Genomic DNA, 16,483 nt, shown 5'->3' with positions numbered 1-16,483 from the left:
TCATTTTCATCTTTAGTAGAATCAGTTGTAAAAAAAGCAAATTCTCGTCTGAAATTTTTGTACAGATATCAAAGTTGTATGGATTTAAAAGCAAGACGTACACTCTGTTTTGCTCTTATTCAATGTTTATTTGACTATGCTAACCCTGCGTGGTATAGTAACATAAAACAAGTTAGATCAAAAGAAGTTGAAGATTATACAGAACAAAATGGTGAGATTTATCAACTGTTCTGGTCCAAGAACTCATGTTGGCTACAGCGAACTTTCTAAAGCTGGTTTTCTTGAAGTCGACCAAAGATCAAAACAACCCGTATCATGAAATATATCATACCAGGTCGAATCATTATATTCGATCCAACTTCGATTTTGTTACTGACGTACATGATTATAATACAAGAAATAGCCGATTCAACTTTAACTTACCAAAAAGAGTAGGTAGTATTGGAAATTCGTTTTATTACAATGCCATAAAACATTGGAATTCCCTTCCCAGTGGTGTAAAAGAAATAGGAAACTATGATCGTTTTAAGAAGAAATTAAAGGAATACCTAATACTTGACAGTCAGAGAAGAGAAGTGAATGACATGCTATATGATTGAAATTTTTATTCTTCTGTCGGTTCATACTTTTTCATGTTGTATATACTTATGTTTTCGTACGTTATAGAAATTCTACAAATTCATCGTTATTTTCCTCTTCTTCCTTCTCCTCTTTTTCTTCTTCTCCTTCTTTTTTTCTTTCTTGTACTTAATATCATTTTTATCATCAGTTTAATGTTGTTATTATTATTATTATCTTTAATAAGTAGTTCTTTTAATTTTCTTATCTGTCTGTAAATATTACTATTTTAAGTTATTAATTTTATACATGTCTGTAAGGGACCCCACTGGAAATAAGCTCTCGAGCTTTCGTGGGTTATCCTGTTCAAGCTGATTTATTTTTTGATCTGTTATTATTGTATATTGTTGTATGTTGGAAGCTTGTCGAATAAAAATCAATCAATCAATCAAGATTTTTGCATTTTTATTTGTCTGAACGCTGCACTCTTGGGCCCTCCAAAGTGTGTTGTAGTCTTTAGTCAGTATGTGCTATACATTTTTTGTTTGCACTTTTTCAAATTTTGAGGGGGGGGGGACGATCCCCCTCTAAAAAAATTGAGAGGGCACGTGTCCACCCCCCCCCCCCCGCCCCCCGGGATCGCCTCCCCTGCAACTGATGTATAAATGATTGAAAAGTCAAATATAAAATACCCCAAAGTTTATTACATTTTACTTTGGTTGTTCTTACCTTGGGTATATTCGAGTTAATTTTTTTCTTTTTTCTTTGTTCGATCATTGAGCTGAACGATTGAGCAATATTGAATGAGGCAAAATTCCATTTACTACTTCATTCATGAAACTACAAATACTGAGTTTGTGCGGTCGGTATACATTCAAGATCTGTAACTTTTTAAATATTGGTTTTGCATGTGCCATTATTGAATTAAATGTAATAGTGCGCAGAACAATTTTTTAAACATAAAAATACATCATATATTTGTTTCATTAGTGTTGCCTCATTCTTTAATCTTTAATACTCTAATAATGTAGTGTGAGGCTGCACCAAGCTTTTGTATAGTAAATCAAAACAAATCTGAGGCACAACATTTCTGAGTGATACCAATTTCTACAAACGGCGCCAGTTTTCTTCCTAATACATATATATATATATATATATATTTATTTTAGTCCCACAAAAATCGCACCGACTCAGCCAGCCGCTGAATAAGCGGGGGGGGGGGGGGGGGTCAGCCATTGGCATATTTTGGCACGTGCCCCCCCCCCCTGGATCCGCCACTGAGTTCGGTGACATGCTATCCACTCGACCAAACTTGGATAAAACAGAGTCAATGCGTCTTTTCTTGGTTTCCGACTGCATAACACAATGAATACATGAACAAAACAAGCAAATCTAAATCTGATCCTGACATATTTATACCTCTCTGTTATTATGATCATAGGCAGGCAGCTTTAAGAAGAAAATTAAATGATGGAATATTAGAACAGTATACATTAAGGATTTTAATATTTTAAGCTTAAATGAAACTAAAGATTATAAAAAAATGTTTTAAAAAATGTTTTTAAAAATAATAATAATAATAATAATAATAATAATAATAATTTCCTTATGCCTGGGTCGGGAGACGGCATCCATGAAACGATTGTAAGGAAGTGTCACCAGTCCTTCTTTGAACATTGGGGTGTTGTGCCAGAATTTAAGCCCTTTTGGGGATATTTTTATTTGAAATCTCACGATATATAACAGCAAAATCTTTACATCTTTCCGCAAGTAACTGACGACACAGGGCAGAAGAAAGGCTTAAAAGAGCATACAAAAACCGGCAAAATACATGAAAACCTACATTTACCACATATTTAAATGGTTTTACACAGTTGTCACTAAGTTTGTGAATCCTTTTTCTTATTTACAGAAATTAGGGGAAAACCGAATAAGAATGTGAGGTTTCCTTGAAAGATAATCAAGTCTTCATCTTCGTTGGAATTGCTGTACTGTAACTGACCATAGCTGGCGCTCAACCAAAACCATTCCAAATGTCACTCCCGAAACCTGTCAATACCAAACCAAAGAGTAACACTTTAGCATGTAAATTTTGTTTTGTGTCTCCTCGTCACAGTAGGATAAGAGTGGCTCTTGCACACGTATTTATTATTAAGTAGACTTTGTTTGGAGTGAAAATATAAAGTGAAGAAAATAAACCGTGAACTTAGTCTGCATCGTAAGACTAACCGTCTGAATCGGGTGAGGGTGGGGCTAGATAGTATACCAATGCACAGGTGCATTAGGGGTGGGGAGGTACCAACGATAACGAAAGGGGAGCGGCGATATTCCCGGTATGTGCGGTAATTGTGTTGTGAACCTATGCAGGAACTTTGACTAGTGCGGGACAGCTGTAAAAATCTACGATTGTTGCGGCTTCTAGTCGGAATATTCAGACATTGATTACCCTCACATAAATTAAAGGAACATTTTCTTCCATTTTGAGTTTCCCAAGGATCTGTCATGCCGGTTTTTCATACCAAGACGATCGAAGCAATCTTGGATCCTGTTGCCCAGCAGGTAATTTATACATTTTTATGAGTCACCGGGAGCTTAGCGGCTTCGGTCGCCTGAGCTCTGGCGTGTATACGAGGAGTAGGAGTGGTATGGTTGGAGCTCGCTGTAGCTGTATTGTATGTTATTATGCATGTGTATCATGTTCATATTTCGTGGATCAATTTTACCAAAAATGGTAATAAAGAAATCGAAATCCTGTTTGTGAATGTGATAAGGGACTTTAAATCATGGAATGACAAATAAGGCTTGACATTGATATGGGCGCATGGGCTGCTTTATTAATAGAAGAAATATTATTATTGGGGCGTTGCAAGAAAGTTGCAATCATTTGCAAATACCCAAAATCAAGTGGAAGTCTTGTGATTTGTGATTAATTGCAATTGATCGCAACTCAACTTTCTTGCAACACCCCATTAGTAAGAGAGAGAGAGAGAGAGAGAGAGAGAGAGGGGGGGGGGGTAAATCTAGACCTAGTTGACTTATTCTAACGTTAAACTTATAAAGTTATATTGTAACAAAATCCTAGGAAATTTAGGAGACTATCTTTTCATAATTGTTTATCCCACGGTTATCGCTAGTAAAAATCGAAGGCAATGTCATCAACGAACGAAGAAAGAAAGAAAAAAAGCCCCATATTCCCAGACATTGTGTCAAATTTTGACAAAATAATAATGAGTACTTGCCAGTACAGTGTACATGTACATGTAATTTACAGACCAGAATGGTAACATGTAGGAAAGGCTTTGAGAACCCAAGGAGAACGATTTCCCTGAAAACCCTATTGGAAATCTTTGATATCAGCATGTACATGTAAATATGATCTGTTTAAGAAAATTTTGATTACATGTTTACTGGAGTATTGGCTCAGTCAGTAGAGCGTCCGCCTCACTACCGGGAGGTCGTGGGTTCGAACCCCGGCCGCGTCATACCAAAAGACGTTAAAAGATGGGAGTTGTTGCTACCTTGTTTGGCGTTCAACAATAAGGGATAGAGCAACGTCGATCTGGCGCTGCTCAGTGGCTGCCGGGCTCACGATCAGTTGGGCAAAAAGAATTTCCGTTTCGGTTTAATAAAATTTGGAGTGGACTATTAGGCTATTATTACTATTATTATTATTAAAGTAATGAGTTAAACTACATACTGTAATACAATGAACACTGCATACTGGTACATGAACATGTAGATGTTCATCTGTGTAAGCTGAGGAGTTAGGTTGTTGCCCAGGTTTTAAATTGAACCAACAGTAGGTCTTAAGTGACACCGCCTTGCTTAAAGAGAAGGTTGAGTTCTGGGGAGAGGTGAAAAATAGTTTGAGCGTTGTTTTTATGCATTTTTATTATGCAAGTGTGGAAGAAAAAATGCTTCAAATGCTTTAATTTTCTAAATATGACAAGTATAACAGCTTAAACATAAAACCCAAATTTTATGCCACATGTTTGTGTAGTCCCATATACCTCTTTCTGTGTACAGTCCTTGTTAGTTTACCACGACTGGGCCAAATTTCTTGTCATTTTGACAACTTCAGAACCCTGCAGTACACACCAATACTGATATACTTCATGATCAACTTTTTCTGATCTATTCCACACCGTTTCTTTCACAATACAATCGTATGACCAGGGGGGTGTTTAACAAAGATCCTAAGTTGAACTTAACTCTAAGTTGGACTTCAAAATTATGGAGAGCCATTTGTAGCCTTGAAATAAAATATATTCAAAGCAAAACTTTAAGTATTATAGACTTTTCATAAATTTCACATCAAGAACATGAAATCTTCTTGTTAATCAAAATATGAATGATATTAAAGAACATCTTATGCCTTTTGAATGACTTTCACAAAATATTTTCAAAGAAGCTGACGGCTTTCCATCATTGTTAAGTCCAACTTAGAGTTAAGTTCAACTTAGGATCTTTGTGAAACACCCACCTGAACTCAACTTTATCTTTAATGTAACATCTACCACTGCCTCCTGGAGAAGGGATCTAACTCCTCAGGTGATGCATTCCTGAGATTGATCATGAGTAAGATGAGAGTGGTAGGTCAGTGTGACCAAATACAAATAGTGAATGACCATGGGTGCAATGGTACAAGATTTTGCACGAGGTAAAAGATACATGTAAGAGACGCTCTATCCAATGAGAAAAAACAACAGTAGCAATAACCGATTCAGTAATACGAACATCATTTTTAAAAGCAAAACAATGAAAAATACATACATAAAAAGAAACAATGAAAGTTACACAAACATCAAAGTTGCATAAAGTCACACTACAAATTATATTTGATCGGGGAATGCAATAGCCTAGTCACCATTCAGAAGAAAGCTACAAGTATTATGAGTGTGATGTACAAGTGTGCAGTGTACGTGTACATGAAAGCACACCAAACCCTGAGAGGATATTGACACTAACCAGAGAAAAACAAAAACACCAACAGCAACAACAACGAAGCAAAAACAAACTAACAAACATATGATAAGAAACAAATACAAAAGAACATAACAAAACACATAGCAAAAAAATAAAGAAGATAATTATACGGTAATTTATGAGGTATTCGGTATTAAGAGCCATCCAGTATAAGGATAAGTGAGCATACTGCACATCAAAGTGTTCATGTTTACATTAGAAATGTCTCGAGTTCCATAGGCCCGTCATCATCATCTCGAGATTGCCAAATAGCCCGCTATTTCTAAGTGGGAAATAATCCCAAAGTTACAAATCGCGTCTTCATCAGCTCGAGATTCGACCTCAAAACTCGAAACTCGACCTTGAGAAATAAGCTCGAGATATTTGCTCAGCGTTCGCGCATAGTGCGAGTCTTCGGTCTGGTGAAGACGCACTGGACAAATAGCTGGATATTTTGCCAAATAGTGGGATATTTTGCAAACTATCCCAAGATATCTGGGGATGACAATCCCGACCAAATATCCCGCTATTTGCAACTTCGAGCTGATGAAGACGCAAATTAGCTAGATAGTTTGCGATCGGGATAGTTCAAATAGCAGGATATTTGGCAATCTCGAGCTAGTGAGGACAGGCTTGTCTCCTTTATTTCCTGTAATCCTGCACCCATGTTCACATGTAATCCTGACTTGGAGCTTCTGAAATGAGCCTGGTATTTCCTGTAATTGCAACTAGCCATACTGTAATCCGTCTTTGCGAAATATATAATTTCCTGCCAGAGTTTAAGAAAATGAGGCGTGAAACAAAAGTTGACACACATTTACAATACATCCTGCTGAAGTATATATTACATTATGTACAGTATTTAAGTAACATTATGGTTTTGTTGTATCTAATATGTGGTATGACACTAATCTGCCATTCTGTCTACATACTGCGTGTTATTCCAGTAATTTTAGCAGAAATTAAATAAAATCAAATGCATTTAGGAGGTATCCATAGTGTCATGGAGAAACTGAGGAGAGAGAGAGTGAGAAAGAGAGCGAGAGAGAGAGAAAAAAGGAATGTGGGGGGGGGGGTGGGAGGGGTGGAATTGATAATATAAAAATTGATAGGAAATCAAAATGAACAAAAATGAATTAAGTAATTGAATACAAATATATGTACCCCTACAATTAATAACCACTTTGTTTAATGTTTTTAGAAACATGTAGATAACCAGACAACTGCAAGCCCATCAAATGAAAAAGTACATCTCACATGGTAGGGTCATAGTGTACAGTGTGTAAAAGCCCCACAGTGTTGGGAGTCCCAAATTCCCCACAAATTTGATTACAACATTTCACTTGAATTGTATCATAATGTGAAAGAGGATGTCATTTGAAACACACTTCTGCGCAGATTTCCTCCCAACAAATGTGTTTGAAGACAAACATGGATATAAAAGAGAAATAATTCGTTTTTTCTGTTGTACATGTACGCCTGCTGAAAACCTAAATTTTGTATTCTTTCATCAATATTCGACTTCAAACACATTTGTTTTGAAAATCCTTGCAGAAATGTGTCTTAAATGACATCCTCTTTCACTTTATGATACAATTTAATTGAAATTTTGCCATGCTATTTTTGGGGCTCCCGACACTTTAGAGGGGCTTTAACAACTGAATTAATCATGCTCCTTGTAAATTTGATATTTTTTGTATTTTTCCTACCTCAAGAATGAAAGGTGGACTGGTTGAATTATGGCCTTTGTTGAATACTTTTAGATGTAAGCTTTAATGTGTCACGTTCTCCAGAAATACAATTCGGGACAAACACATTACTCACATACTTTAACAAATGACAAAACTTGGTAAGGCCCTAAAGGGTATACATTATTCAATCTTTAACTGTACTAATATGTAGGTGTACACTGTAGATCTAACCTTATGACTGAGAAACATGTAAGCCAGTAAGTGGCACTGATTATTTTCAACTTGGGAAAAGTTGGGCTACTTGATTTAATTTCTATAGGTGCCTACATGAACGAATAAACAGAGCTACCAAGTGTCACTCATTTCGAGGGTCTGGAAACGCTCTCACGCACGACGGGCTTGCGCGATTTCGAAAAAACACTATAAGCTCTACAGTTGGATGTGTATGTGAGTCATGAAAATGTCACGCATAGCTGATCTTTGAACGTGGCGTCTCTGAATATATTCTGTTCTGTGTTTTTTCGGTTACTTCAAATTGCTAATTTGTATTTGATTGATCACAACTTCAAAAATGCAGACCTTCTTTATGTTCAATCGGTATTTGCTGAAAATTTCACTGACCTTTTCCACTATTTTTCTGCTTCTATGAAGTCCAACATAATTATTAAAGGTAAGGACCAGTTTTGGAAACGACCCAACCCCCCCTCTCAAAAAATGAAATGGAAGCTCTTATTACCAATCATGTGGAAGAATATGTTTTGACTAGTAATACGTGATGATACACATTTTGCCAGGAAACCACCTACTAATTGATATATTTGGTAAATTATTATATCTATCAGGACTGGATAGATACACTGTATAGTCCCATATTCATGTACATCTTTCTATGTACAGTGCTTGTAACTTTACCAAGACTGGGCCAAATCTCTTATCATTTTGATGATTCCAGAACCTTGCAGTATATACACACCAATACTTTATGCTACATGTAGATGATCAACCTTTTCTGATCGATTCCACAACATTTCTTTCACAATGCAATCGCATGACCAGAACCGATATATACATGTACACCTGTACCTTTAAACTTTGGATGATTGACTTGTGTAGGCCGACATTTCCCTCCTTTGCAACCCTTCTAAATACAACCGACATACATGTACATGTACACGATGATCTATGATTCTACATGTACTCTATGTTGATCTATGCTAATGTCAAATGCATGCAATTTGAAATTAATCCCCTACACACTTCAGCCCAAAAGGTAAAAGGGCAAATATAGAGACAGGTAGAATAATGTCAACATTGTGGTTTTTATCAGTTTTGAATCCAGTTATGTACAGTACATGTACGTGTACACATTCTATGTAGTTTACACCAGCCTCTTGCCCTCTTGGATACATACAGTACATGTTTTGAATGTTTTGAGTTTGGTTTTTGATGAGCTGTCTTGATGTAATTTTTGTTCAAAATGAATGCTTTATTCTTAATACTGAAACATTACTGGAACAAACATGTATATTTAGCCATGGTTTTAGAATAATAAGGGGGGGGTGGGGTAGCTTGGGTTTTTGCTAGAGAGTGTGCATTCTAAAGCTAAAAGAAGGTAAATTATTATCAACTACTACACTACAGCTACATGTAAGTATATATGACTACCTAGAAAGGATCAAATAGCTTAAATTTTAACACGAGATGAACTTGATATTGAACAGTACTGGTAGTACATGTACATAACCATAATTTAGGTTTATGACAAATTTAGTACATAATGAAGGATTTTTAGTCTATCGTAATTATATTTGTGTTGGAAAAAAACACACACACACACACATTAAAGATGCCCACATTCCTCCACATTCCTCACTTTGACCTTAAATGACCTCTAACTCAAGACCAGCTAGATGATAGTCTACTCTCACTGCCTCGCAGGCTTTTTATTGTACATTCTGATGTCGTGTATATCGATAATTGGGTCTGAAATCACTATGGAAGTTAGTTTATACATGTAATATTCGATATTTCTGACTTAATCCATGAAATGTTGTCTCATAGTACTTTTAAATAGCTTCACAGGTACATGTACATGTACTTCTGCTATTAAATTGATCAGCTAAATTAAAATGATGTTCGATGTTGGTGAAAACTTTGTATTAAAGGTACTATGTCCCTTTTGCAGCCAACCTCAAATTCTGTAGAACTTTGCAGGAATTATGAATATGTCATGTATGTCCTATCTGTGAAATTTAAACGTTAGCAGTGTCCTCATATTCAAATTATGCAAGGAAAACCGTTTACTTGCTAGACTTCACTGTCAGACACTATTGAGTGACTGACTGGCTTTTTTTCTTCTATGGTAATAACATACATGAAAAGAGTTGAAAAAGGTACATGAGTATTTGTCTACATCAATAACCCACTTCTTGTGATGGCCAAGATTAAACTGATTGAATTTTTGCGCAGCATTAGGCCATGTAAAATTGATTTCATGTTGATCGTCCCCGCCCGCTTCCTTTTTGGGGGCCGCCTCCTATTTTTTGTTATTTGTTATTTTTTTTTTTTTTTTTTTTTTTTTTTTTTTTGATTTTTTTTTTTTTTGAAAGAAAAAAAACATGAAAAACACTGCTAAAATGGCTCTATTTCTGATTTTAAAAAAAAAAAAAATTGTCGGCGGCCATCTTGAAAAAAAATAGCCTCGACTGTCGGGGAAAATGTACCGAGCGGCCATTTTGAGCGGCCATTTTGAAATATCAAATATCAAATAACATGGTACACCCTCCTCCTCTTTTTCAAAAAATCCGGACGATCAACATGTAATCAATTTTACATGGCCTTCAATGTATGACCATTCGGTACTCTATAGCCCTAAAGTCGATTTGACAACTAATAGTCGTTATTTTCACACTTGAAGACATTTTCAAGCCCCATCTTTTTAGGGAAGTTCTAAATTAGTATTATCTTTCAAATGCAGTTGGAATTTAACTTTTTCATTTTTTTGGCCTGCAAATGGGACATAGTCCCTTTAACACCAGGGGCCCATTTCACAAAATCTTTTTTTTTCTTCAATAAATGACAAAAATCAGTGACAAATCTGCTGATAACCAATCAGAAGCAAGGATTTCAGTAGCTTATAAGCTACTGAAATCCTTGCTTACAATAACAAAAACTGTCATTTGTCACTGATGATGAGTTTTGTGAAACGCCCCCCCCCCCCCCTGTTTACACATGTGTGGTATTGCTTCACATCAAAGGGTCATATTTCCGCTACAGTATGTTCTCAAATATGTAAATTTGTGTTATCTGCTTCTTGTTCTTGTAAAAATAGGGTAATTATTGTTATGTTGACCAAGTCTTGAGAGGAAGACATATAATTTGTATTGAACATAAAGTGAGTCTGAATTGATAGACTAGGTAATGCCTACTGGGCAGGAGTAAAAAGCTAGAATACACATTAGTGGAATTCCAACATTTAGATGAGCACAGTCACAGGAGGATCAGGGATATTTTTGGATTTCTTTTGCGATAGAAAAGCTAGGGTTTGAGGACAGACATGTTAATTTGGATTGGCAAACTATGGTTAAAGATAAAGTTTTCTAAGTTAGAAGTATTTTTACGTACACTAACCTTGTCAGGCAGTCACAGGCTTAAAGATAAAGACCAGTTCTGGCCATGTGAATGAATTGGTGAAAGAAACGTTGTGGAATCGATCAGAAAAGGTTGATCATCTATAAGTATTGGTGTGTACTGCAAGGTTCTGGATTCATCAAAATAATAAGAAATTTGGCCCAGTCTTGGTAAAGTTACAAGCACTGCACGCAGAAAGATGTATGGGACAACGCGACACATGCGCGATATCTATCCAGTCCGGATATAATAATTTACCAAATATATCAATTACATGTAGTATGCGGTTTCCAGGCATATTTTTTTTCATCACGTATTAGTCAAAACCCATTCTTTCACACGATTGGTAATGAGAACTTCCGTTCCCAAACTGGTCTATACCTTTAAAACCCAAGTTGGGCTAAGTGTCATGTTCAGAGTTGTACTACCTGGGACCTGTTTCACAAAGCCTTTTCTCATTGACAAATGACAAAAATCAGTAGGTGCGTCTTCATCATCTCGAGATTGCCAAATATCTCGAGATTGCCAAATAGCCCGCTATTTGGGAAATAATCCCGAAGTAACAAATCGCGTCTTCACTATCTCGAGATTCGACCTCGAAACTTGAAACTCGACCTTGAGAAATTAGCTCGAGATATTTTGCTCAGCGTTAGCGTGTATTGCGAATCTTCGTTCTAGTGAAGACGCACGGGACAAATAGCTGGATATTTTGCCAAATAGTAGGATATTTTGCAAACTATCCCAAGATATCTTGGGATATTATCCCGACCAACTATCCAGCTAATTTGCTACTTCGTTCTAATGAAGACGCAATTAGCTGGATAGTTTGCGATCGGGATAGTTCAAATAGCTGGATATTTGGCAATCTCGAGATAGTGAAGACGGGCCTACGCCCTAGTGATAAATCTGCTGATAACCAATTAGAAGCAAGGATTTCACTAGCTTATAACAATAACCATCATTTGTCACTGATTACAAGTTTTATGAAATGGGGCCCTGGTATCGGTATATGTATGAGGGCTATTGGTTTGAAAATATGAACTCTCAAAATGAAAAAAACTCCACCTACAAAAGACCTGTATGTATGGTACATGTAGGCAATACCTGGGGGGGGGGGGGGGGGGTACTCTGATTTGGTTCGGATGGGGGTGTGCCGCTCAAGTCTCGAAACCCGCACCTATAATTAGAGGTAATTTTTCTTGAAAAAAAAAAAGACACATTTTCCACAATTTTCGGGTTTTCTAACACCCACAAACTTTGGAAATTTTGAAAAAACAAACCCATTTTTAATGTTATTTTTGTTAAAAGGGGGGCCATGTTTAGGGATTTTTTCGTTATGAGGTCACCCCTTAGAGCCCACACCCCTGTATGTCCTAATAGGTGAGTACCCCCCCCTTCCCCCCTTTCCCCCTCCCCCCCCCCCCCCTGGTGAAGTGAAATACAAACTTGTATAAAGGGAACTTAAATCTCATCACATTGGAGAGTGAGGCTGCTTGGAGGTTAATTCTTTTGCATTAATTTTGTTGCAATTTTAGTAAGACTGTGCCAGTTTAATACAACAGTTAATTTGCTGTATTTATTTAGACTACATCTTTAATAGATACTGTACATCGTGTGGACAGGTCTGGGTAGAGATTTCAATCACAAATATCCAATACATACATGTACAGTAGGCCTGCTATAAGGCTATAAGAAATGATAATTGAATCCAGTGAAAAATTATTTTTCTTTGCAAACACTCAAAATATGTGTAAATAAATAGAGTGAAAGTTAGATGTCTCATGCAGACTTTGTGTGTATTGTTTATTATTCTGTAACACATTATTTCAGACAGCATTTACATTTGAATTACTCCCTTAATTCTTCTACCATGTAGGTTGTAACTGTAGGGCATATTTTTTTTTGTTTTCATGAATCATTTTTGTACAAATTCAGAATTAACAAGCACTTACAAATCAGAGTTGGGTGGTTAATTTTATGTTGATTTTTTTATTTGTTTAAAATGTATTTACCAACAGCAATACATACATTTCATCCAATGAATTTACATCTACAAGAAGCTAAGAGAAACTATTGGTCGGTAAAAGGGGCCAAATAATAGCATATGGGCTTGTCGATCCTAACCCATTAAACAGCTTACATGTAACAAAGTATTTTGGTGCAAATCAGTTTAGAAAACGTAACAAAACAAAAAATAATGAATTTACTGTTACAATCAATACTATAAAAAACAAGAATACTCAACAGTGTCTTACAATATTTATACAAACTAATAATGTAAAATATAAATTGTGTACATACCGGTATGCAAATTATTTAATTTGATATTTCATTCATAACGTATTCAGCAAATGACTTAATTGTAACAGAAATTCAAAACCTATTTTTAGACCTTGTCAATCTGACATCAATAGGTAATTAGGAAATTTATTGCACTACACGTGCAATAATTTCAGAAGTATATTGCAAAACATACAATGTAGTAATGTACATATACAGGACACGTACATGAGGTAGGTCTGAAATCCATGTAGTACCTTTAATATCATGATATTTGAAGGGCAGATGGGGATGGGTGTATCCCCTTTGAAAGCTGTGATAGCCATTAGCATTGTATGCCAGTGTGTCATACTCAAACTAATATTACAAACTAGTCTGGGTTTGCTAGACCTCGTTATGTTTCAATGCTATCCCACCCGGATATTGAGTGGCTTATGCCGAAAGGGTGGGTAGCGTCGTGTAGCGTTGGGTGTTGTGTTGACTTGAACGCGACCATTCGTCCCCCCCCCCCCCTCCGGCTTTGCCAAATGGGTGCGTTGGGAGTGTCGCGTCGCATCGCGTTAACTGGAACGCGACCGTTTGTCCAAAGCCCCCCCCCCCCTCCCCCGGTTTTGCCAAAAGGGTGCGTTAAAAAAAAGATGGAGAAGCAGAACTATCCGTTTATCGTACTTTTAGGCTGCTTGAACCATTCTTTATTATTGAAACTGTGATTGATTCCCCAACGTTTCTTTCACAATGCAATCGCATGACCAGAACTGGTCTTTACCTTTAAATGGTAACAATCCTAAAGTGCCAAAAGTCTGGCATGTGACAAACATCACAATTTTTTAGCTGCCTTTCTTAAAGGTAATACAAAGTTTTGGGAAATTTTGAAAATTGGCTGGATAGTGATTCTTTACAAATTTGAAACATTTGGATAAATAATAATAATAATAGTGAACATTTATAATGCGCCATGTCTGTCAAAAATGACACTCCTGGCGCAGTTGTGTGGATGTATTATAAGCTCTAGAAAATGTAGCCCCTAAAATGCTTCTGCTTTTGAGAAAAAGTGAATATAAAAATTTACCGGTGCTCCCGGTAAATTCTGATAAATTTCAAATAGCGCCTACGGCCATACAATGGTAGCTGCGACCACGAAAATCTCACAGGAATACCCAATCGGTCGATTTTAGTAAAAAAGCATTGTTTTAGTTTATAGTTAAGTTTAATTAATATCTAGACCATGAGAGGGAGCTATGCAATGTAAAGAGTTTATTATTTACAATTTCATCATTTTAGACTTGATTTCAACCCAGACAACGATCGCTGAATATTGTAGAATCGCATATGCTTCCAATATGTTCATTTAAACCAAATTCATGACCCCATACCAAAACTTTGTATTACCTTTAACAATACCAAACATCACACAGACATAAAAAAAAATCACACACCAGCTTGGAATGTTTCTGACTTTCTGGCTAGGCTGTGGCTTGCATCTTTTCCGGTAAGGCGTAGTTGCCTAGCAAACTTCATCGAAAGATTGCTGTTACATGTAGGTCCTGGCTCGGAATCTATTGGCATGTTTGGTTGGAAGTGTAAACGGCCCTCTAACCATGAAGTATTAGGTTCATGCCCTAACTCAACTGCATAGTTGCCTCATGGTTGCCTAGTACACCACCACTATAGGCGCGTCTTCATCATCTCGAGATTGCCAAATATCTCGAGATTGCCAAATAGCCCGCTATTTGGGAAATAATCCCGAAGTAACAAATCGCGTCTGCACTATCTCGAGATTCGACCTCGAAACTTGAAACTTGACCTTGAGAAATTAGCTCGAGATATTTTTCTCAGCGTTAGCGTGTATTGCAAATCTTAGGGCTAGTGAAGACGCACGGGACAAATAGCTGGATATTTTGCCAAATAGTAGGATATTTTGCAAACTATCCCAAGATATCTTGGGATATTATCCCGACCAACTATCCAGCTAATTTGCTACTTCGGTCTAATGAAGACGCAAATTAGCTGGATAGTTTCGATCGGGATAGTTCAAATAGCTGGATATTTGGCAATCTCGAGATAGTGGAGACGGGCCTAATGTGTCACCTTGCCCAATGTCAACTTTCATTTCTGGTGGAGCACTCCATTATGGTATACGTGCACATGTATTGCACATGTATGACTGATCCTGTACTTTATGGATTTCAGGCCTGATAATTACCTGATTTAAATTGGTTTCCCTATTTATTTATTTTTCCTGATTTTCCTGATTTTTCTTTTCTTCCTCTCCCCCAGATTTTTTTGTTTGTTCTTTCTTTCTTCCTGATTTTGCCCAGATTTTCCCCAACTTTTCCCCAATTTTCTTAGTCATTAGGGGGGAATGTTGTTTGATGCCATTTTTTCTCCCTGAATCCTTTTTTTGGACTCGAGAGAGAGGGGAGGGGGGGGGGGGAGAGAAAAAAAACACCTTTTTTTTAGTGCTCACTATTACCCCTGGGATTTAGATGTTTTACTATTTAGTAGTTTAGTGTACAAGGAAGTAGCAGGAGGTCATGGGGTCAGGGCTCTGGCCAACTGCCCCTTCCCCTTGTATAACGTAACCATAGTTACAGTCCTTTCAAATTGTAGATAACAAAAGACATCTTACAATCCAATATAAAGTACAAGTATTTTGGTACTGATAATTCATATTCTTGTTGTATACCCTATACTATTACTCAGAAATGTAAACTACCTAAACCTGTAAAATTCTGGTTTCAAAATGAGGTTTCTTGAAAATGAATACTTCCCTGTGTAAGTGAAATTCAAAGTGCAAATGGAATACCTGTGCAACCCATCACCTCATGCTAGCTTTATTTGAAGCAAACGACATAATTGATCGTTGACCTTCCTGTCCTGTTAAACGTTTGTCCACTATATTGCTCAAGTCATCATCATTTTATTGAAGTCTGTCTCCTTACTCCAGTCTCCACATTGCCATAAGCCAGTTCACGGTTGCAGTCTGAGCATGAGCGAGCAGATAAAGGTCATTGCAGAACAAATTGTGAAATACACGGAGACAAAATACTGGATAGATGCTCATGAAAGTTATGTAATCATTATTCATTTACCGTATGCACAAGCAGTGCACTCCATGATACACAGGTGGAAGTAATCTTTGAAAAGGGGAAACAAAGGCTATTTATGTAGCACCTCCATCGCTGTAGGAGCATGGACCTACTACAAATGGTAGGAGTGATTATTTCAGAATGTTTAAAGTGGGACCTCTTCATGTTTTGAAGACCTGTGGATGGATATTCAGGGTCATTTGTAATCCAATGTAATGTACAGTTGTGTAATTGGTAGTGAAAGGGGAAGAAAAGATCTAGGATTGGGTA

General features: G+C 36.8%; 1 protein-coding gene across 6 annotated transcripts in view; it reads left to right on the top strand.

The window, feature by feature from the left end:
• The first annotated feature begins 2,863 nt into the window (after positions 1 to 2,863).
• Positions 2,864 to 16,483, top strand: part of LOC590672 (vinculin) — a 67,004-nt gene continuing 53,384 nt past the window's right edge. For 2 of the 6 annotated variants that reach the window (XM_030992888.1, XM_030992889.1), the window contains exon 1: positions 2,872 to 3,117. In XM_030992888.1, coding sequence (XP_030848748.1) covers positions 3,061 to 3,117 — 57 coding nt within the window. In that variant the 5' untranslated portion in view covers positions 2,872 to 3,060. Of the gene's footprint in view, positions 3,118 to 16,483 lie in introns of all 6 variants that reach the window. The other 4 variants (XM_030992885.1, XM_030992886.1, XM_030992887.1 and 1 more) reach the window with 4 other exon arrangements.

The sequence above is a fragment of the Strongylocentrotus purpuratus genome, unplaced genomic scaffold (assembly GCF_000002235.5).
Source record: "Strongylocentrotus purpuratus isolate Spur 01 unplaced genomic scaffold, Spur_5.0 spur5_scaffold_20, whole genome shotgun sequence".
Classification (NCBI taxonomy): Eukaryota; Metazoa; Echinodermata; class Echinoidea; order Camarodonta; family Strongylocentrotidae; genus Strongylocentrotus; species Strongylocentrotus purpuratus.
The sequence above is the reverse complement of the archived record's forward strand: the minus strand, read 5'-3'. Positions and strand labels throughout refer to the sequence as shown.